The 23,784-nt window shown below is 42.0% G+C and overlaps 1 protein-coding gene across 2 annotated transcripts; it reads left to right on the top strand.

Annotated features, from left to right (window-relative positions):
* Positions 1-1,989: 1,989 nt before the first annotated feature.
* MKRN1 (makorin ring finger protein 1) lies at positions 1,990-23,667 on the top strand. 2 transcript variants are annotated; one of them, XR_015706921.1, is made up of 9 exons: positions 1,990-2,279; positions 10,007-10,135; positions 14,716-14,942; positions 20,530-20,756; positions 21,243-21,457; positions 22,178-22,288; positions 22,743-22,881; positions 23,005-23,170; positions 23,310-23,447. XR_015706921.1 is itself a non-coding variant. In XM_087767631.1 (8 exons), the coding sequence occupies exons 1-8, from the start codon at positions 2,107-2,109 to the stop codon at positions 23,520-23,522; spliced, it is 1,434 nt and encodes a 477-aa protein (XP_087623757.1). In that variant the 5' UTR covers positions 1,992-2,106; the 3' UTR covers positions 23,523-23,667. The 2 variants fall into 2 exon arrangements, 1 of the variants encoding a protein (XP_087623757.1); XM_087767631.1 differs by lacking the exon at positions 23,005-23,170 and having other exon boundaries at positions 1,992-2,279; positions 23,310-23,667.
* The last annotated feature ends 117 nt before the right edge of the window (positions 23,668-23,784 follow it).

The raw sequence follows: 23,784 nt of genomic DNA, 5'->3' as shown, positions 1-23,784 counted from the left end.
GAGTCAATTAACCCGCAGCAGTTCTGCGAGCTGGCGTGTGCGTATCGGTGTCTCTCTGTTGACGCTTGCTTCTAGGCCGGCAGTATCGCAGAGGCGTCCTAGGGGCGTGCAGAATCACAGGGAACACACTTGTTCAACTATTTATTTTGCCTTTGTGTGAACTGCGGTGCCTGGAACTGGCTGTGGTGCCAGGGCTGCTACGTGAGGCAACAATCTAACCCACACAAAGGCCTGACCAAGTCGCTCTTCAGTGAGCTAACCCGCCTTTACAGGCTCACATCCTTGCGCTTTTATCAGCAGGTTTTCGCGATCGTCCTAATGGTTCCAAAACAACTGTTCAGATTATCTTAATGGCTTGGTGATAAAGCATTCGATTAATTTATTTTTCTCCTAATACGAAGTATTTTTTTCTCCATCTGTTTCTAACAGAATGTAAGACTGAACGTACAAACCTGCTGTGGTTTTTGAACTTACGTTTCAGTGTTGAACATAGTATGAAAAATGGTCTGAGATGGAACCAGGTGTGGAAAATAAATTTCTTCTTATTAATATGAACTTTTTTAAAAAAGGTCTTCCTGATTCTCGTGGCTCAGTTGGCGTTCTCGTAACAGTGATCTGTGGAACCGCATTTACGAGCTGTCTGGCATTGATCACTGTGCCGCTGCTCTCAGGAGGGAGTCAGCTGCTGCTCCCAGCTACCAATGCTGCGCAGAGAACCTGGACCAAGGTCTTCACCTGAAGCCAGCTCCTTGTCTTGGGTGAAGGTGGGTCTTACACAACCGACCACGCTCATTCCCAAGAACTAAACGTCTCTGTGCCCGGGCCTCTGTCCGAATCCTGTGAAGTTCAGCTTTTGACAATGTTTTTTTCTGATGCGTACCTTTACCTTGAAGTTGGTTACAATCTGTATGTATATTTCACCGCCTTTTAGAGTTCTGTTTGCCCAGGTCATGGCTCCGCGTAGTCCAGAAGATGCCAGCAAGTGCCTTCACCTTACCTCATTCCTCAGATGATTTGAGGGCACCTAAGTCATTGTTTCAAGGCAACCTGAAAACAGATTTACCTCTTCTGACCTCTCCAGTGCACTTCCTAAAGTCCTGCCACCGGGGGATGACATCCTACTGCCTACTTTTAGAACAAAGGCTTAATTTCAGTATTTTCTGAAGTGACTGATGGCTTAGATGTTTGATTTTTTAAATGTATTTTCAAATAGATGTACAAAATATCAATAACATTGCACTGGCAGACTTCTCTCTTCACCTTTCCCCTGCATCCCTGCTTGTCACTCTGCCTTCTCGGGCCGTGACTAGTACTTGGCTCACGACTCCCGGCAGCAGGAAGACAAGGACACGCTGCAGATCAGACCAACAGTAGTTTTACAACCACGATTTATTACAGCAGAAGGACGTGATGTGTCTCACCCCAAATTAGCAGCACTGAGCTCTCTGGTGGCCTAGGGCCAATTTTAGGCCTGGGCTTTTGAGGCGCCACCGGCTTGGTTTTCGCCCCCGCCCCCCCGCCGCCGGCGCCACGTTGCCGTTACGTGTTCTTCCCTCCAGGGCAAGGCCCGTTTCCCGCCGCTGACTGCGCCAGCCCAACCAGCGCAGCCCAGGCCGGCAGCCGGGCGTCTCTGCAGGCCCCACCCCGTCAGGCGAGCGCTGCCGCTCCTCACGGCTGGCTGGGGCGAGGCGGCCTCTGAGGCCCCGGCAGCCGGGCTACACCTGGGCCCGGTCCCCAGCGGCGCGGCCGAGGCGGCCTTCCCTAGGCCACCACCGAAGGGTCAAACACGCCGTTAAACTACCGAGGCCGCGCGGGGACAACAGCAACGCCGCGCGGCGCTAACGCCCGGCGCCCCCCCCAGCCCCGACCCGCACGTTCCCCTCCACCAATCGGAGCCGCCGATCGGCGGGGAGGCGGTGCCCGCCCCGCGCGAGGGAGGGGGCGGAGCTGGCGCCCGCCTCAGCCGCCCCGCTGCCCGTTGCCGCCCGGCCCCCGCCCCGCTCCGCCCCGCTCCGCCCCGCCGCCCCCCGGCTGCGCCCCGTCCGCCCGGCCGGAAGGATGCGCTCCCGGAAGTTCCGGTGCTGCCGCCGTCTGGGATAAACAGTAATGGCGGAGGCGGTGGCTCTGGGAACAACGGCGGGCGCCGCGGCGGCCGCGGCCCTAGGAACATCCGCTGCGGCGGCCGCGGGAGCGACGGCCGCGGCCTTCGACTTCGCAGCCGTGCCGCCGCCCGCCGCGGGGCCGGGAGGAGGCGGCTGGACCAAGCAGGTCACTTGCAGGTACGCGCCGTCCGCAGCTGGGGGGGAGGGGCGGCGGTGGCCGCCCTTCCCCCCACCCCGCGGCCGTTTCCCTCAGCGCCGCTCCCTTCCCCCCCCGGTCACGTACGCGCGGCCGCAGCGCCCCCCCCTCCCCCCCCCGCCCCGCCCCGCTCGGCGCCCCGGGGGGGGCCTGCGGCAAACTGCGCAGCTGGCCGGGCCGCGCCGCGCCCTGCGGCGGCTCCGGGCGGAAACCGGCCGCGGCGGCGGGGCTTGTGGGGGATGTAGTGCGGCGGCGGCGGCGGGGGGCCATCGCCGGAAGTACCGGCTGGCGTCGAGCGCGCCCCGGGCCTGGCCTGCCGGAGCCGGACCCGCGGGCGGGGGCGGTGCGGTGCGGGCTGTGGCCTTTCATCCGCCCCTGCCTCGTGGGAGGGTGTTCCCTGCGGCTCCGCTGTGCAAATGGCGTGTGGCTGCCGTCCCCTCGCCGTGCCGGGGGGGGTTGGAAGCCTTGCTGGCTCCTTGCGAGGTGCCGCGGGCCACTGTTCATTGTGTGAAAATGCGCCCGCAGTGACCGGTGTGAAGGAGACTGTAGAAAGGGAGTCCCGTAACCGCGTTCCAGAAAGTGCGATAAAGCAGGAACTACAAAATAGTTTTAAGTTCTTGTCCGTTTGAATAAAAATTTTAAAATGGAAATGAATTCGTGATTGATACAGCAAGAATTATTTATTAAACCAGAGTTTGGCAATAAGTCGTGGTAGACTGCAAAATGTAAGGAGTGCTGCTGCTTCTGTAGGTTAAGATTCTGTGTGCTGCGTCATGTTCAATTTGTGTTTTCCTTTAAACTGTATTTCTGAGAAATCTTTTATATGGGACTATGCAAATCACACTGCATGTTGTGAAGCTTGCCAGGTGGACTATTTTTAAACTTACACTGCAGGCCTGTTTGCAGGCTGAAAGGAATATAAACAAGTCTTTGTGAATATAGGAATATATTAGTTTGTAAGAAAGCAGGTGGTAATCCAAGATACCATCAAGGAACATCAACCATCAAGGAACATCTCCTGATTGTTTTTTTTTTTTAAATTATTTTTATTTTTTATTTAAATAAAATTGTAAATTACGTTTAATCTGAACACGTTTCTGGGCAAATACATTCCAAGTCACTTGGAAGCAAAAAGGAACATCCCGTGGGCAGAAAGGAAGAGGCTCTAGATCTTGATGTGAGATCTATATCTTTTATGCATATTTTACCCTTTGTGCCAATTACAGATTCGAATAGCAGTATTAAGAACCGTGGCTTGGCTTTCACAGGGAGCTTGCTTGCTGTGTCTCTTTTGTGCTGTTAAGTATGCCCTGCAGTATTTAAAGTACTCCTGTTCACTGTTGATCGCTGTTTATTTTGGTTAATGCAGTGTTAACCTGTCCGTTTGTGAAGCACAGTTTCTCAGCACTCTCTGAGTACTTCTGCATACAAAGAGTTTTGCCTATGAATAACCGGGTTAATATTTGATGCATGGCAGTAAAACGTAGGCCAGCGATGAGGAAATGCCCGGGAATAATGCTTAGCTCAGCTTTTAAGTGAGCTGCAAGGGCTCCCTCTATATAGATTGCCTCATTATTTCTGAAGATCGAAAGGCTCAATTAGGTGAAATGGAGTGGTGAGAGAGAGAGATACACATATATTTTCTCAGGTAACAGACACAATCAATCAATCTATTGAAGACAGTGACTGCTGTAGTAAAGAAGCAGTCAAGTTCATCAGTGTCATGCAGTGAGTCTGTCTAATGAATATATTTATTCACAAGCACTCAGGACTAGTGGGAAATTAAAGCTACTCTTTTGTAACCGTTAATGTGCTTTAATGTGAGCTTAAACAAAAATGAGGTCTCAGCTTTGGACCTAACGATCCTCCCTATTCTTTGTTCTTTTTGACTAATCCTCCCAGTTACCCTATTGTTTGCCTGCTTATTCACTTGTTTATTTTTAGTGGGCCATTCAAGTTGTAGGCAGACTTGCTTTCTTCAGGCTTTAAAGTGAAATGAACAATTTTGACTTGAGCTTCTGGGAATGTGTGATAAGAATTTTGTTTTTCGAAGTTTGGTTTCAATAGGATGTATTCATATTCAAGAAAATGTATTTCTTACTACAAAACCTTGCTTTACCTTCGTAAAAGAGCTTGAGGATTTAACTGTGAGATGAAGGGGTTGAATTTCAAAATGCAGCTTTTTAGTATAGTAGAGCAGTTTCTGTTTTGAGTAGCACTGCACAATTCTATTTATTTACCTGAATCATCCTATGGGTGACAGTAAATGCTGCCTGAAAAACTTCTGGGAGATAGTAGTCTTCAGTATAAGTACTTTGTACTTTGTGGTTGGTGAAGCAATACTGCTGTTTCATCAGAACTGGAAGTTTTAGAATTGGTAGAATGAGTTCTTGCTGCTCCTTTCAATACCTGATACCATAAATTGGTTGGCTAATGAGTATTATTATGCCAGTGTGATACCCTTGGGATGGATGATTGATATCTTAGAGCGAGAGACACAATGAGTTAAGATGAAGGACTGCTTTCTCCTAGACATCAAGTTTTGCAGATGTTACCCTTCTGCTTTTCTTGCAGCTAAAGTTTAGAAGTCTCAGGGTGAAATGTAGGAATTCATCATGTTCTTTAAGAGATGATGAAAAATAATTTTCTAGCATTGCTTCTATGGTTTAGCAGTTTTCAAGGCTTTTGTGGCGTGTAATAATTTTTTAATCTGGAATAAACCACAGGGGAGTAAAACTGTAATTCATAACTGCTTTAATATTCTGATCCTTTTGTTATTGATATGTTTGAAATAAGAAAAGAATGGTGGTCCTTACCAAGCTTCTCTGTCCTTCCAGTTTCGGATGGATACATGGTTGTATTGAGCAGTGGTATAGCCAACATTTTATTTTTTTCCAAAGACTTAACACTGTTAGCTCCAGATATTTGTGTTTTCCAGATGTCATGCAATAATAGTTAAGTTCATAAAATTGACAGAATTAGATTACATTTCGCTTGTTTGTTTAGTAACTGAACATAAATAAAACCCTTAGCAACTAACTGGTGTATTTTGAGAGTTGTCTGCATGTTTGTATCTTTGCTGTTCTTTCTGAAAACCTGGATCAGGTATTTATCTGTCTTTTAATGTGAAGACTCTGAATCAGTAAAGTATGTATTTACATCATGTAAATGTATATGACTGAATCAGTAAAGTATGCCTCCTTAATTCATTGCAACACTAGCGATAAGATGTGGAGTGCAAACCTCTTAACAGCCTGCTTCTATTGCCCCTTTCTTAGCTGCTCTGTTCTGGATCCCTCACTAGCTTCTTGCTGGAGGAGGTTATGGAGAAGAAGGGACAAGGAGATGAATGCTATTAAGACCAACTTTTTTATCTTTTTCCTTAAGGTTACTAACTCATGTAGAATTTCATCAGCCGCTCATGTGGCTGAACGCCCACGTGCTGTGCTAGAACAGAGTGCTTGGCCTCTTCCCGGCTACATTCTTCCCTGGGAATTCTCAGTCTCTGTATGGCACCTGAAGAAGCCAATGAATGCAGTTGGCTATTATCCAGAGGTTCTGTGTCTGCCAGTCATGGCAATGTCTCAATTTCTGAAGGAGGTCTGTTGCTGGGTGTGACATTCCAATTCAGCAAAACCAGTAGTTTAATAAACAAAATGGGATTACCTGAAAGCAGAATTAAGTGGACCTGAAGTAAGGAACAAACCATACCTGAATAAGCAAACCTATTGCAAGCTATTGATTTCACTAATAGGATTACAGGGCAAAGACTTAATACATAGAATGAAGCATCTGAAAGAAGCTGGTTCGTGCTCAGGATTTTAGACTGCAGTTACATGTGTTTAATGCCGCATTGTCTTTTTGATATAGAAGCATTGCAAATTCTTTTTCTCCAGCTTATGGCAAGTAATAGAAGTAATATTCTAGCATTGGAAAACAAAATCTTCAGTAGATTGTTATACTTTAAAGCATCATGGAAATCAAGGTTGTTGGAACCTGGATAAACTTGAAAATTTTAAGTATTCTAGTAAATTAATTGTAGCACTTGTAACATGTGACCTCTCTACAGTGGTTGGAGTTCCAGGGAGTTGGAGGCATGATCAACTGTATGGCCTTGGACAAGTGTTTTCTCTATACGTTTCCAAAAATGCCTACCGGATCTTGTCTACAACTTGAGACTTTTGGATATGCAAAGCCTGATTTCTATGGCCTTTTTTTAAGTACCCCATAAAAATCAGGGTATGCATTTTGATAAAGGCATCCATAACTAGACATGAATTGAAACGTTTTGCAGTGATAAAACGCCAGTGCAGGCAATTATTATTTGTGGGTGGTTGTTCCATGTGTTGGTATCACTCATGTTTTGTACAGTCATGCAATGAACTGAACTGGGAGATGATCTGGGTTTGGACCCTGGTGTGTTCTCTGGTCTGGTTCCCCGTGCAGCCTCACCAACTTAAGCTGGTATCTCTGAATAGGAAAGACAGAGAGCACTGCTGCCAGAGTAAGTGCTTTTTGGATGATGGCAGCATAGACACTCAGAGAAAATCCAGTTATATACTTGTCTTGATCTAGTTTTTCAGATGAAATTATATGTATTCTCTGGCTACTTGACGGAATGCAAGTTTCAGATATCCTTTTATGTGTCACTGAGGCAGGTAACTCATGTATTTCTCAGTTTTGGGGATCCTTTTTTCCTGTAAGGAGTAACAAGAGGCTGGTATTGCTGTTGTCTAAAGTTACAGTCATATTGAATACCCTGTGTGTGTAAAGATGCTCTCCAACAGAAGTTTTGTTACCTTTCACCAAACGATAATGCACTCTTTTATTTTTTGACGTGACCAAAGCATATTTTAGCTGAACACCACCATTTCATATGTAAGATGTTAAATTCTTTGTGACCTTAAAGTAAAAAATCTTACCTCTTGGGGGAGGGGGGGAGGAAGTTGGTGTAATCCTTAGAGAAATAGATTTTTTTTTTTCTCTCCTCCCACCCCAGCCGCCTTGTTCAAATGATGCTGAGCTTGCTGCGTAGGATTGCAGGCCTTTAAAAGTGACGTGTGAATTAAATTGAGCTTGTGAGTGTTTCAGGTTTGTTTTTTTTTTCCTTTATAGCCTACCCATCTTGATGTAATGAATTATACAGAATCTGTATTTGCAGAGGATTTTCTAACATAAGCTGGGAAAGAAGGAACGGGACTTGGAGGTCCATTTTCTCTGTCTAACAAGCAGTGGGAGAGCCTAATTTTGAGGCTTATGTATTTAGGGTGTGATGTTGACCAAGTACTTTCTAACAAGTCCTCACTTCGGGCTGGTGCCTTTCTCTTCATCACTTATTTCAGCCGTAGTGGTGTCCCCACACTTTGTTGGCTTAAGTAGCAGTGTGGCTGTGCAGAGGGGCTGAACAGTGATCTGATCTAGATTAAAAATAACCATGGGGGCAGCAAAAGGAATTTCAGGTTATATCTGAAGCCATTTCCTGATCTGAGTCAGCAGGTGGCTATGAAATTGCATGCCCCAACACATGGGGGAAGCAATGCTGTGTGGAAATCGGCAAAGGGTGGAGATAACAGTTGTTAAAGAACAAATGTTTAACAACCTGAATTATTTTTTACCCTATTGGTGTGACTCCTTCTTAAAAGCAAGCCAGAAATTCATTATGTTCTGGTTCCACGAGTTCACGGGTTGTTGGGTTTTTTTTGCTTTGAGGTGGGTTTTTTTGTGGGTGGGCTGTGGTGTTGTATTGGGATGTGTGTGGGTGGTGGGATTTTTGGTGGGGTTTTTTCCTTCCCCCCCCCCCCCCCCCACACACACACACAGTGGAGAGTGCTGGTTATGGAGCGTGGGGGTTTTTTTGTTTTTGCAACACCCTATTCCTGGTGTGTGCTGGCATAGGTGTTTGTGCAGCCACCTGGCAAACCTGACTAGGGTACTCGTCTCTCTGGGGAGAATATCCTGCAGAGCCTCATCTTGGTTTTACACCACTTATTTTTATGTAGGACCACACTTCTTCTGGTTACTGTGTGACTACAGTGTACAGACAGGTGATTGTTTTGAGTGTGAATTGCAGTCTGATGGCAAGTGTCAGCTGGTGGTTTATAAAACCACTTCAGATTTTTTTTTTTGTTCTTAGTACTGTGAATACACCACTGGTTTTGCACATGGAGGGTTATCAGCCCTCTTAAGATTCTCCTCAGTTTTTAATAGATCCCTAGTACTGGATTACAAATGTAGCTCTGCTTACGTCATTTGGTGAATTGTTCACTTTGATTTATCTGACTTCTTAAAAGTATAGCAGACTTAAGTACCTATGCAGAAGTTCATGCAATTCAACAACTTGACACCTTCTAAGTTTAGGAATATCGACTTGAATGTGCTGTTTTGTGAAGAGCTATCCTAATCTTAGTTTGGGCTGCTGAAAGGTGATCCTTCTGTCTCTTGTGCTGGCTGTACTGCTCTGTGGCTGCTCACTCAGCTGGTTGGAGGACCTGGTTCTGCTGGCTGCCTAGGTGTGGTAATACCAATGTAAAGCGGTAGAAGTGTGCAACAGGAGGAGGGCAGGACTACCCCTTTCAGCAGCAAGATGAGCTTAGAAGGGTATAATCTGTTTCTCAATTTTTCCCTCAAGTGGTGTTTTGTATGAGACCTAAACCCTAACAAATTCTCTTGTTTACCGGGTCTTGATATTTCCAATGAATTAAGAGTTTGCAACTTACTTGGTATCTGGGGGCCAATGCTTCTTTTTCTAAACTGAAGTGTTGGTAAACATGTTGATGGATTTGGTTCTTACATAGGTTTGGGTTTTTGGGGTTTGTTTGTTTGTTTTTTCTTCCTTTTTTTTCTTGGCCAATACTGCATGAATTGGGAAAGGTGTAGGTAAACTTGTATGCTCACTTGTGGTATTGATGTGAACATATTGAGTCTGAATAGTTACAGTGCCTTGAATTTAAAGAAGCTTGTGTCTTCTTGGTTAAAATTTAAAACAAATTGAAAATGACTGTTCGGTTTTTTTGAATAGCTGAATTTGAGAATGCTCAATTAAACTTGCATTACTTGACATGCTAAAATTCAGTAAACTGTCCTCAAAAGCTTTGAAACTACAATTCTTTCGAGACAGGCAGCACAGTATTGAAGCAGGGTGCTTCTACTGATTATTTGGCTTCTATGGCAAAACCTAATGTGTATGTTTTGTCAGATGTAATTATCAATCACAAACATGTTTTGCATTCTTGGAGAGGAAATTACTTCTGATTGAATTAGTTCCAAATTCAAAATAGATTTAAGCCCTTGGGAAACTTATTTTGGGTGTGGCTGATTTTGAGTCTTGGATTCAGTGGTGGGCTTCTCTAAGGTTTTTTGTTGGTGTCAGAACACAGGAGCTGCAAGTAAAACTTTGTCCCCATCTACTTTGTCCAAGACTCTTTCCTCTCTGTGTCATAGCACAGGGTAAGGTTTGCTTTGCAGGTTTTTTTTCAGGCTTTTGTAAGAGTAAGTCCCTAAATGTGCAGTGCAGTTCACTGGAATAGCTAAGGCTTCATCTTTTCTCAGATGTTCGTATTTGTATGTTTATAGTGGGACGTGGTCCCATGAGTTGTTAGCGGTGTTCTTAATTCAGCATATGTTGATTTATAGAATAACTCATCATCCAAATACTTTGTTTATAGCTTCAGTGCTTCTCCTTAATTCACAGTAATCTTCTGTCTTGCAGATATTTCATGCATGGAGTTTGCAAGGAAGGAGACAACTGTCGCTACTCCCATGACCTCTCCACTAGTCAGTCTGCCATGGTGTGCAGGTATTATCAGCGAGGATGCTGTGCTTATGGAGATCGTTGCAGGTAAAGAAATGCCAGTGACCGTCCTGTAGGGGAGTAGCTTCACTCTGAGTCTCTGAGTAGAGAGCTCACAGAAAGGCAATAAATCTTAAGTGTTTTCCTCTTTCATTGCAACTTCAGAAATTTATAAAAATAGCTTCTTTTCACAAACTGCCTTCTCTTGCTAAATACTACAGTGTTTTCTTTGCTATGCGAATAAATAAGCAAAGGCAAGGCGAGAAGAGAACTGGTTTTCATAATAGTGCTAGTTGTCGGGGTGTGGGGTTTTTTTGTTTGTTTATTAATAACATGAGCAGATGATTGAAATCTGAGACTAGTAGCTGAACTGATGGAACTGAGTTACATTTGTAAGTGATTATAAAAGCCTGAACACGTAAGAATTTTTGGTTTTTTCCTTGATTGTGTGTGTCTCTTCAGGAATTGCTACTCTGACACTTGGAGTGCCATTTTGGAAAGGTAACTGGGGTGTAGTCATGTAGGTTCTAAAATGTTACCTGTACAAAATGTCCCTACGTTATGAAAACATAGTATGACTTAACCTATACCCCTGAAATTATTAAAAAGAAAAAAAAAGTGTGAAGAAAGGAAAAGGATGCTTTCCTAGTGTAGCAAAGCTTTGCGAAGGCTTAGGGGTGTTTGCATCATCTTAAGTTCACTTTATTAAAATTTCTCAGGAGTTTTAACATTGTATCTTGTTGCAGCTCTAATGCAGGGTGAAGTATTTGCATCATGACTTCATATGGTAGTTCATAGTTAGCTTTACTTTCATGTTTCATATATGGTTACTACGTATAAGAAAGATAACAAAAGTAGCCTTCTATCTGCCAAGGTTGCTTTCCTGATCATGTAGATTAGTGATCTCCAAACTTTTGATCATACATCTCTTCCGTGAAAAAATGTTGAGCACCCCCCAGTAGATACATATTTATTTATAGATTATATATATATCTACAACTGTACTAATATATTATGTACCTTATAAAACATACACAAAAATAAGAACTTAAAAAATGATGTAATAAAGCTGAAATAATCAATATTTTACAAATATTTTATTAACAGTCCAAAACCATTTTTGCTCTCACTAGAAGTCTTATTAGTAATAATATTTTTCTTACTGACAGTAATGTTGACTGAATATGCTTCATTATTTTTTAAAATTTTAGTTTAACATTTTGTAATGCAGTGATTTGAAGGTCTTGTTCTAAGTTGAGTTTATTTCAGTACTTAGTTTTAATGGCTCTCATAGCTGAAAAAGATCTTTCACAAAGATATGTAGATCCAAATGGAAGAAGTGTATTGCTGACTGCACTTACTAATGAGTGGTGATTCTTTTTCAATCCTATCTACCAGCTATGCAAAGATTTTTGTTAAAATTCAGTTAGTAAATTTCCATCTTCCCTGATGTCAATCAGCTGTTCCTGCAGACTAATTGGAAGGTGTTGCATTTTTGTATTTTTGACAAATGGGTCCAAAACCTACTGAAAATCTTTGTTTGGAAGATGTTTAAACATGTTAAAAAACTAGGAAACAGAATTCTCTAAGTGTACAAGATAAGAGAGGTTTTTTTATAGTTGACACACTTGCATTGTTTTTGGCAACAAAATAAAATAGTGGAAATGTTTCAGAACAGCCGTTTTCAAAATGTTGTCTCCATACCACAAGCTTCTTTCAAAAAACAATTACTTGTTCCTGAACTGTCACTTTTACCTTGAAGCGACAGATTAAGTGTGTTTGTTTTTTTGGAAAATATCTGCTAGGTAGCATGCTACTGGTAGTGACTTGTCATCATGGAAGAGGTCAGCAAATTTGGAACACTTGTCATCTTGTGAAAGAAAAATGTGTAACTCCCTCTTTGACAACTTTTAAGTGCTTTACCACGAGATAACCAGCAAACTTCTGTTTCGTACAGAAGATTTTCATGGTTGCTCTCTATCTCATAACCAAGTGTTGTAAATATCTGACTACTTAAAGGTCTTGTTTTTATAAAATTAACCATATTGATGACCCTCTGTAGCGCTTTGTGCGCTTCTGGCTCCATCTTTGCTACAACATCTTGCCTATGAACTGTGCAGTGAATGAATTTCTGGTGTGGTGCTCTCTCTGTAATCTTACCCTGGAATCCTTTTTTTTTTGTTCTAGTCAAAGCAGTGGCTCCATCAGTAGTTACACTTGAACAGTTTTTCCATAAAACGTTTTTGTTAAAGAAGTCATTTAGTGTTGAGAATACATCTCCTCCAATACATCTTTTTGTCTTTATTAAGGAAGTCATTTGTTGAAAATATATCTCTTCCAGTACATCTTTTCTTTAGTGGGTCACAAAAAGTAGTTCTTTGTGTATTTCGTTATTGGAACAGAATCTAGAAAATATGGTAAGCTGAGACATCTTAGAAACACCCATAGTCTTATCCAGCTGTACAGCAACATTCTCACACTGCAAAACTTGTTCTAATACTTGTTTCTTCACATCTTCAGCAGTGTTTTCTATGCGTTCCCAACAGTATCTGCTGACAAAGGAATTTGTTTTCCTTTGTCACCATATTGTTTTCCATGTGTTATTTCAGTCATTCTTACCACAGCAGGAAGAACAAGTGGTCCAATGGTATGTGGCTTTTTGTCTTTCACTGTTACATAAGAAGCCTCAAAAGAGGCTTCTAAATATTTATTGTGAAGTTTTGTAAAGTACTGGATGGAGTATCGCACGACTTGAAACATCTCTGCAAAAATTGAGAGGTTTGTCTTCATGTTCGGGCTGTTTAGATTTTAAATGTCTTGCTAATTGTGATGGCTTCTTACTATCATTAGCTAATATCTCAAGGCACAATATACACTGAGGGCATCGTTAATAATGGTGGATGTAAATCTGTATTTCAAATAGTCGTCTTGGTAATCTCAACTTATTTATTCCTCTCCAAGTCCTTGTCAGATCTGATTAGGTTGGCATTGTCTTTACCTTGTAATGAAGAGTTTATAGTAGGAGTAGAAGTGTTAGTTCTGACATTTTCTTGTTTGCTTCTGCTCATATTATCAATATTGTCTTCAGTCCACGGTTTATTTGCAGGAATCTTTTTAAGCCACTTGTTAGTTTTGTCAGAGTTAGTTTAGGTAAAACAAGATAATATATTCTGTCAATCCATTTAATTTGGCACAAACTGCAATGTGTTGAAATATGCTGAAAATGAATGAACAAGTGAGGGTGCTGCTGTCAATCCTGCTGCGTGGTGGAACACCTGCTCCTCCTTCAGGACACCTCGCACATACCATACATGGGACCCTCTGACATATGGACTGAGTGAGGACGCTGCTGTCAATCTGTATGTTAAATATTAGTAAAATGTAATTTCTTAATTTTGTAGGGAAAAAAAATGACAAGAGGTTCTAGTATTTTCTTCCTGTACCCCAGTGGATTGTCTTGCGCACCCCTTAGGGTGTATGCATACCACTTTGGAGACCACTGGTGTAGAGGTCGGAATGCTTGACTTTTAAATTTTTCCTTATAGCTTCCTGAGGATTTCAAAGCTGACATTTGGTTGGGAGCATCTCTTTAATATGCAAGAACTGTGACACTTTGTTTTCAATCTGACACAAAGTAAATGAATCACAGTTGCTTAAAAGTTTTGTGTGATCTCCAAAAATTCCCTCCCTTTGTCCTTGAAATTAGTCAGCAAATATCTAAGACTTCAAAGGTATGCCTGTAATTTATTTTCCCATGTAGTTTACTGGTTGCTGGAAGACAGATTTTTGAGGGAAGTGGCGCTTTCCTGTTGTTTGTGGGTGGTAGGGATAGAAGTATTCTGAGCATCATTTTCCACAGTAAGTTGAAAGAGGCATTAGAAATAACTGCTAAAATTTAAATGTAAAATCGAATGAGCCAAGATGCTCAGATACAGAAAAAGAATCACTTAATGTTGGTAGGGATCTCTGGAGCCATGCTGAAGGCAGAGCCAGCTTAGGTCAGGTTGCCCAAGGCATTGTCCAGTCAAGTTTTGATTATCTGCAAGGATGAAGATTGTGCAGCCTCTCTGGGCACCCATTCCAATGTCTGACTGCTCTCACAGTGAATTTTTTTTCCTGATATCTAATTGTAACTTCCCATTTTGGACTTGCTTCTACTGTCTCTCATCCTGTTGCTGCACCTTTGAGAAGACTCTGGCTGCATCTTTCCTGTGGCTTCCCACGAAGCAGTTGAAGACAGCAGTATCTGCCCTTAGTCTTTCTCTTTTTAACACCGAATGACCTAATTTATTTCATTCAGTAACACTGCACATGCATAATAGGTACGTGACCATTTTTGGACATAATTGAAGTTTATTCTATGTAAGTTAAGTAAGAATCGTGCAGGCATGCATTTCCTCCAAAATCATGCAGTACCTTCTGTTTCCTTAAGCAGTGCTGACAGGTGACACAACTGGAAGCACATCTGTATAAAGAGTCATCAGTGGCTTTCTCTTCCGAGCAGTTTCTAGGTCCTTCTTCAGAATAGCGTGCTTACCTCTTAATCAGTTTATTTCCAATCCCTTGGGCTGCTTTATAGAGGTATTTTCTTTTGTGAAGAGTTGACATGATGTGTTTTAACTTTTTAGATATGAACATACCAAGCCACTGAAACAGGAAGAAGTGACTGATGTGAATCCAGATGCAAAAATTTATCCCTCGGTATCCTCAGACTTCGCATCACTCCCTGAAACAGTTGAAGAAATTATTGCTGAGATAGAAGATGAAAATACAGATCTGGCAGCTGCAGGATTAGGTGCTGAAGACTGGGTGAATGCTGTAGAGTTTGTCCCTGGGCAGCCATACTGTGGACGTGGTAAGCTGATCATGGGATAACAGTAAATTTGTGTCATGGGTCAATAACTTACATGTAGTGCATTTATTTTAATGCTTTTGGTTTTGGTAAAGACAGCTATTCGTATTTATTAATCACTTCAAGTGATCTGTGCTTAAGTTATGCTTGAATTTTCTGATGTGAGTAGTTGGACCGTTCCATATCAGTTACTACTGCTGTCCTGATGTTCTGAAACCAGGTATACTTAAAGACAGTCTCTGCATAACTGGCTTCCTCTTGTTATGGCTCTGAATGACTTGGTGAATCTCCTTCTTTGAAGTTTAGTTTGCATACGTGATGGGAGAAGAAAATACTGGTGATGCAGTTAATATCACTCTGGAAAGATAACCTGCTGCCTTTGGGTTTTTTTTGGGGGGGTTGTTTGTTTGTTGGGTGTCGGTTTGTTTTCCTTTTGGTTTTCTTTTTCTTTTTGCAATCTTCAAAAAGTTTTCCAGTGGAGGTACAGATTCCTGTAGAAAGAATTGAAGCCTAATGCTTGCTTTCACGAATCCCGTGGCAATTTAGATCAGAGGCTGAAAAACATTTATTGTAGCTACCTTTCTGAGACTTCACTTCCTAATACTGTGACAGCTGATGTTGAGATTGAAGAAGCTCATCATGTGGGACTAGATCTGCTTTCCCTGCAGAAAGATAGCACAAAGATTAAAATTTAAGTGAGAAGTAGGCTGAATGTGTTTACTTCAGCATACTTCCTAATATTTGGCTCTCTAAAGCTGAAGGCTTATGGCCATGAGTACTCAAATAATTGGTTTGAATCCAAAACGGACACCTCGTGTCCAGAAGTTTGAAGCTGTCATGGACATTATACTACTTTGTCTCCACAGCACTACTCAGATTCTCAAATCTGAAAAGAGGAATTACCTTCTCAGTGTTACAGGGTGCTGCTGGAGTCTACTCTGATTTGAGGAAGAGTGAAGAGGAAGGGAGTGGTTGAGCAACATTAGCATTTTGCTAGCACTGTTGAGAAGTTTGATTATGAGATTGTTTGGTTTATCTGTGACTTGAGTATAGTTCAAAGGAATGAAAACTTGTCTTCTACCTTGTAATATGTCACCTTACTGTCATAAAAGATAGAGCTTCTGTGTTCATCGAGACAAAGGTTTCCTTTTAACATGTTAATCAAAATAGAAACATTTAGATTGGAAGGGACCTCCAGATTTTATCTAGTTCATTTCCTGCTCAAAACAGAGTCAGCTACAGCAGGTTGCCAGGGGTTTTGTTTAGTTGAATCTCTATCCTTGGAGATGTTCAAAATGCCATAACCTCTGGGCAACCGTTGCAGTGTTTGACATCTTTCACAAGGAAAAACTCTTTCCTAGTATGTAATGAGATTTTTCCCTGCCTCAGCTTGCCTTCTGTCTCGTGTCCTGTGCACATCTGAGAAGAGTCCGGCTACGGTGGTTTTTATTTCCTATACCTTTCCATTAGGTAGTTGAAGATAGCGATAAGATCACTTCTGAAGCTGAACAAGTCCAGTTTCCTCAGTCTCTTTTCCTGTGCTTCAGTCCCCTTAATGGCTGGGTGGCCCTCCACTGGAATCAATTTACTGCTAGTTTGAACAGCCAGAGATCTTTTAAATACACCTACTCCTTATAGGAGAGCTGGTGCTTTCTCCTAAATTCCTGAAGCATAAGAGCATTTATATATACCTTTAACTCACTTAGTTTTACTGAAGCGGTTCCTTTTTTAGGGGGTCAGGCTTATTTTTCATGGAAACTCGTGGGTACCCCAGCATAAGTTAAATAACATTCTCATCTCTGAATCTTGTTCCAAATTCTCTGTGTCCTTTGAAATTTGATGTATTTTGATGTACAGACATACTCAGCTGTTTCTGTTCTGAATAGTGCTACATGATGCTAATTCCCATGGTGACTTCTTAAAAGCTGCATTTTAAAAACTTCAGTTTTCTGAAGCCACTGTCTTTATTAAGCTATAAAAATGAAGAACGTTGCTGTAGCGATCAGGAGGATGTGTGCAGTGTGTTCCACAGTGTATACTTTAAAGCCTTACAAATTATTCTTGTCAAATGCCTGCAGAAATGTACAGGTACTTGGAAAATTTAAAATGGAGTCTATTTCTCAAGATTAGCTGGAAGCCTCTGTGTTTTAAATTGTCTTACAAATGCTGAAGATTGAGAGGTGGCAGTTCAACCATGTGTAGCTTGGGCAATAAAGCTCATCTTTTACTATGAGACAAGATGTTCTGCTAATGCAAATGATTCTCTGATTTGGGACAAAACCTGATATCTTGAAGATGACCTAGCACAGACAATAGCGATGATTCTTCAGATAATCACTTGTTTGATGTACAGATGCACCACATTTCCATATTTGTTCTGCTGCTACTGCTGCTAGATGTTCGGGAATAACTGAGGCAGAGTAGAAAGGCAGAAATATAAGAGACGCTCTGAATGAGGTGGCTGTTTCCTGCTGCTACAAGGTGAATGTACTTGATGCTACAAAGTGTGTCCTAGAGTGAAAGCAGGTGGTGTGTGAATTGAAGGTAATGAACTAGTTTTTTCACTAGTATGAATTTAAACGTGTTGACTGTGAAATGGGCAGTGAGAAGATACGGATTGGGTCCACCTACTGGAGAGCAGTGGTTTTGAAAACAGCAGACAGAGTACCATTTACTCTGCACTATTGTATGAGGGATGTTGGATTCCGAACTACTGAGTCAATGAAGTCTTGTGAGTTTCTCTAATTTTGCTTTTAAAGAGGAAGCAAAACCGTAGCAGATATGGTGCAGTCGATAACAGGAGATATGCACGCAGGGCTTCAGGTTATGGAAGCTGAGATACTCAGACGTGGAAATACTAATTTAATTTTTATTTCATAGAAATACAGCTCTCAGTGAGGGGGAGTGCCGGGACAGAAGACTGGGACCGGAAAACTAATGTCACTTTTAGCATGTTTTTCCCTCTCCTACCCTCTCATACTGCAGAAGTACCCAGAGCCATTATCACAGACTGACATTCATAGATCTGTATCATGTTGTGTAGATGTCTGGTCATTAAGTACTGGTTGTACTTTTTTGTGCAAGGATGGTATTGTGGACTGGGCTGGAATTTAGTAGCTGTACTGTGTACTGTGCTTGTTGACTTAAGTAGTTGTTGGTGGTTTGTTTAAGTAACAACTCTATACTTCTTTTGTGCCAAGATGTGAAGCTGTGCTCTCTCCTATGGACCAGCATAGTAAATAAATGGGTTTCTAAGTCAGTCTCTGGAGGGGTAAGACTTCAAAGCCTTTATTCTCAAAGAACCTCAGGTAATGAGTGGTGTGTGGGTTTTGGGGTTTTTGTTTGTTTTTTGTGGTGTGTTTTGGTTTTTTTTTAAATAAATAAACCCCTTACTTAATAAAGTTTTGACAAAGGTATCCTTGAGAGGAGTGCAGGTGACTCTGGAAAATTTTTCTGTTAAGAGAAGCTTCAAATGTGCCTCTTCTTTTAAAGTATGGATTTTCCAGGGAGATAGGATTGCCTTAAGCAAAGATCATCGTGCCAGCCCCATTAAAAGAAGTACTGTATTACTTGATTCCTTTGAAACTCAGCTGCATTTGTCTGTCTAGTAGGCTTCTGCCCATCCATACTGTGATCTACTGAACTCTCCTTCCTTAGTAAGGGTCAAACAAGATGTTTGAAGTCATGTGAATCAACTAGGTAAAAAAACCTGTAACAACATTAACTAGAAAAAAAAAAAAGGGCAAAATGACAGTTGAGGGAATATAAACTGGCTGGTAGTTGCGATTTTTTTTTTTTTTTTTTTTTTTTTTTTTTTTGCTTACTACTTTTGGAAGTGGAGACAATGGATTTCAAACGGGGTGGGGGAATTTCAATTAGTAAGTACGAATTTTCATATTATGTTCAGCTACTTAGAACAGTAGGTAGAGCCTAGTATATGGTTACTTGTTACTTTTCGTGGTGCCAGTTCACTAGAACTCATGGGGAGGAAGAGGTAATGAAGTTGGTTTTTTTTTTTTTTGGTTGGGAATCTCTTACTGAAAAAGGAGCAAGTCGACAGTTGACTTGTTATTCTGTCACTCACTTGCTTTTGAAATGTACATTTCTAGCAAACAGACTGATCCAAGATCAGTGTGAGTGACCTCCAAAGTCAGAGTGGTTCAAGAAGCAGACTTGAACTTATTTTGAGAGCTAATATTTTCCTACGCTAATCTTCAATATTTGCTTATCCCCCAAAGCTGTGAGCTCTCAGGGACCTGCTTTTTCTTTTTCTCTATATGTTCAAAAGCTAACAGGCTGATACATGCTGACTGTATCGCTTTGCTCCGTGGGGGTGAAAACTGTGTGAGTGTGCAGCCTCTGATTCTTTTTGAGGAGTCTGTCCTTTACTTTTACTGATCCAAGTCTGCCTTTGATAGTTTTTGCTTAATTCTCTAAATCTAGTGCTCGAGCAGCTTATAAAAGTTATACTTTCTTATAGTATAGATGACTTTTTACTCTTGTAACAGCGACTGGTTATGTAAATGATGTCCAGTTGCTGTTCTTCCTGGTGTTTATTCTGAATATAATAAATGCAGGAGAACAACAAAGCGTTACTATATCTTTAGTTTCAAACTGACTGCTTTTGTCTTGTAACTTAATTTATCATCCTACTTATGTAATGATCTCAAAAGGCTGTTCGGTTTGTGACACAGATGAGCATATGTTCAAGAGGTACAGGGAGAAGTGTTAAGCAGAAGCTGTCTAAATGGGGAAGAGAAATTATATAGATTTTGGTTCAATTTAGAATCAGGTAAGGCAATTTACTTAGGATTTTGCAAAGCTGATGGCTAGCTTTGAATGCAATGAAAATGCCCTGAATTTGTTTCTTAAAGCTAGGTTTACATGTCTGACTGATAGACCAGGTGTCTGTTTAGGATAGGGATTTTGGCAAATATCTAGAATAAAGTGAGTTTGGTGAGAGGTGTGGACACAGCTTTTGTATTGTTCATACAGATGCATGGGAGTCTAGAAGTGAAAGTCTGTTGTTCAGGCTGAACAACAGTATGCTAACATGCACATAAGGAACTGCTGGTGTGGTGTTTCCATAGTAGTGTTTTGTTATGCTGGATACACCTTTATTGCTTCAGCTGTGTAATTTCGGGGGGGTGGGGGGCAGAACCTGTTAACTTTAGCCAATGTGGAATTGATTCTCGAAGCAGCGAGAGATTTGTAACCTTATTTAATTGTTGCTGAACCAGAGTTTGTATAAAAATGTACTTAAGCCGCTGAGGACAAGTGAGATTTTTCTAGTGCAGCCAGCCTGTAAATGGATCCAAATCTGACCACTGAAACCTTGATGGCTTTAGTCTTGTCTGGGTTGAAGGATGAAGAAATTGGTTGTGCTTTCTTGAGTGGGAAAATAACTGTTAGTTCAGGTTGAGAGTGTGTGAAACTTGGACTAAAATGAGCCTTGGTCGTTTTTTATTATTCTCTTTGGATAGCTTGAGCAGGGTTACCCAGAGATTTTTTTTAATGCAAAGCAATGTATTTTCACTCCTAGTGCTCTAAATCTGAATGTATTGCTTACTGTCTTTAATGTTGTTCCCAGCTGCTTCTTCCTGTGCTGAAGCACCCTTGCAGGAAATGGTGATTGAGGAAGAATACGAAAAGCAGCAAGTAGATGTGGAGATAAAGAAGGAGCTGTGCCCCTACGCTGCAGTAGGAGAATGTCGTTATGGAGAAAACTGCGTGTATATCCATGGGGATGTGTGTGATATGTGTGGACTGCAGGTCTTGCATCCAATTGATGCTGCGCAGAGATCCCAGCACATAAAGGTAAGCAAACAACTGTCTGGTGTTAAACAGCTTTCAGTTATTGCTTCCTAGCTGCCCGCAATCACTTGTAACTAATTCCTTTTCATTTGGAGATGCACGCAGGTCGGGCAGTGAATGAAGTTCCCGTTGTAAACTGGACTGTTTCCTGTCGGGGCCATACTCAAAAGCAGCTGGGTTTCCTTATCTGTGCTGGGAAAGCAGTCTGCTTAAAGATACTAAAGCTTTGTTCTTTGCCTAGTAAAACTGGATGGTCTTATAGATTGCCTTTCTCATGTTTAAAAGCAATGTCTGAAGGAAGGAGCTTGAACTTTGAATTGATTGTTCCCCACTATCTGAGCAAATTTTTTTAGGATAAACATTTTTCAGCTTAATCATACTCCATTCATTATGCAAAACAGCAGAGTAAAACTGAGCTTAAAAACCTGCTTAGAGTTCACCAGGTGACTGGTGGTCTCTGTAGTCGTTTTCTTTGTCTCTCCTTTTCAGTCTTGCATTGAAGCTCACGAGAAGGACATGGAGCTTTCATTTGCCGTCCAGCGTAGTAAAGACATGGTGTGCGGGATATGCATGGAGGTGGTGTATGAGAAAGCTAATCCTAGTGAGCGCCGCTTTGGGATCCTCTCCAACTGCAGCCACACTTACTGTCTCAAATGCATCCGCAAGTGGAGGAGTGCTAAGCAATTTGAGAGCAAGATTATAAAGTGAGGCACTTTCCCATTTCGATTGTGCTTTGTTACTGTGGAAGAACTTAGTAACTTGTGACAACTTGCAATAGACTTCCAGATGCAGAGTGCACAGAGACTGCATTTAATGCATACTAACTTTTAGTTTGGAAGTGAAATAATTGTTAGGGATAACATTTACACTCTGATTTGGTTAATATGGATTAAGTTTGCAAAACTCGCTTAATGGTAGAAAATAACTTTCATTTATTTTGTAGCATGTTGTCCAGTGGTTACTGTTTGCATCTTGGACACCCAGCCAGGAATCTGAAAACAGATTAACCAGTTCAGAATGTATGCTGCTTAATTCATTACCGCCCTGGTTCATTAATAAGTTGGCAAAACATTTCTCCATTTAAAGGCTGTTCTAAAAAAAAAAACAAAACAAAGTTCCAATCAAATAAATACAGAAATCAAACCAAAATAAATTTATTTAATTCTAAAGAAAAAGGAGTCTGTGTGAAGTGTTTTTTCAAGCTTTTCTGAGACAAGCTAACCAGCTGCCATTGCTATTGAGTTCTTGAAGAAGAGAGTTTAGGTTATCTTCATGTTTAAGAGAGAATCTAGACTGAAAAGCCTGTACAGCAAGTGTGTGGGTACAATACATCTTTAAAGATGGATATATGCCATGACTTGTTATGTAGGGGAGAGAGCGCCCTGTAATGTGGAATTTTGCAGCGCAGTCTGTTCATTCCCCAGGTCCTGCCCAGAATGTCGGATCACATCTAACTTTGTCATTCCAAGTGAGTACTGGGTGGAGGAGAAGGAAGAGAAGCAGAAACTCATTCAGAAATACAAGGAGGCAATGAGGTATGAGCACTGCAGCCTTTTGTCAAGTTGAGACAGCAGAGATAAAGGCACACCTGGAGAAGAAGGGTGTTGATGTAAAGCCCTCTCACACCTCCTTTCCACCACCACGTGTGAAGTGCGTCCTTGCCTATCTGCCCACAGATGCATGCAACCACACAGTTGCAAAGCTATTCCTGTGTTCTTTGACCTCAGTCTTTCCCTTCTGTATGCAAAACACTGGTGGCGTAGCCATAAGGTAGTACGAGCTTGTGCACTGCGAGCCACCAGTGTCCCTATGCATGCATCGACCCCCACACATTGTGCAATAACGTCATTTCTGCGCGTAGGTGTTATACTGACAAAATACCTTCAGCTCCAAATGGTACCTGAGATCCTTTTGGACTACAGGTAAATGCAATTCTGAAGTCTGGTTGGGGTCTGCTGTGAGTAAGGGTTGCGGTATTTTCCTTTCCAGCAACAAGCCATGCAGGTATTTTGACGAAGGCCGTGGGAGCTGTCCGTTTGGAGGGAACTGTTTTTACAAACATGCATATCCTGATGGCCGCCGAGAGGAGCCGCAGAGACCCAAAGTGGGAACATCAAGTAGATACCGGGTCAGTGCCACCGGGTTTTTTTGTCCTTTCTATACAGAGGGAGCGCAAGAGGGCTGTGTGTTTAAATCAGCTGCCTTGAGAAGAGGACAGGGAAATGTTGACTCTCTTTTTTACTTCTGATAGACCTGTGTAATGGTGAATTTGAAGGAGGCGGTGGTCTAAAGCTTGTGAATGCTGGAGGCCAAGATGGAAAGAGTGAATTTTAAAAACTTTCCTAGTACACCAGCATACTGCGGTAGAAATGTTGGGCAGCATTAATAGGGGTGTGTAAGGGTAAATTCTACTGGAGGTCAGTATCTCCCTGAAAGAGAAACATGGTTTCTTGCATGTCAGAAAGCACGCCGGGGGCTGAACCTTGTCAGCTTCTGGGAAGGCTCCTACCTTGTACCACTTAGTCACCTGGGGAAATACTTGTGTTCCACTTGCAGGCCCAGCGGAGGAATCGGTTCTGGGAGTTCATCGAGGAGCGGGAGAACGGTGATCCGTTCGAGACCGACGAGGACGAGGTGGTGACCTTTGAGCTTGGTGAGATGTTGCTTATGCTGTTGGCAGCAGGAGGTGACGATGAGCTAACGGATTCCGAGGACGAGTGGGACTTGTTTCATGATGAGCTGGAAGATTATTATGACTTGGATCTATAGCACCTGTCAGTGGAGTGTGGACTGTCGTCTTGGCTTCAGGCAGTAGCTATTACCTGTGGTGTTGTGGCAGTGCCTGTGTTTCTCCTAGGCAGGCCGATCAATTCCAGGTGCTGTTGTAATAACTTTTACCCAGGGTCTGTCTCTTCCCATCCCCTCCCACCCCAGGAGTGTTGGCTTTCCTCTGTTTAAACAAATAACAAGAAATAAATCTTAAAAATGTTAGTTTTTGTAAAAATGAATTTAACTGTCAAACAGTTAGCTT

The sequence above is a fragment of the Nipponia nippon genome, unplaced genomic scaffold (assembly GCF_047370975.1).
Source record: "Nipponia nippon isolate SJK-2023a ecotype South Korea unplaced genomic scaffold, ASM4737097v1 scaffold_3, whole genome shotgun sequence".
NCBI classification, from domain to species: Eukaryota; Metazoa; Chordata; class Aves; order Pelecaniformes; family Threskiornithidae; genus Nipponia; species Nipponia nippon.
The sequence above is the reverse complement of the archived record's forward strand: the minus strand, read 5'-3'. Positions and strand labels throughout refer to the sequence as shown.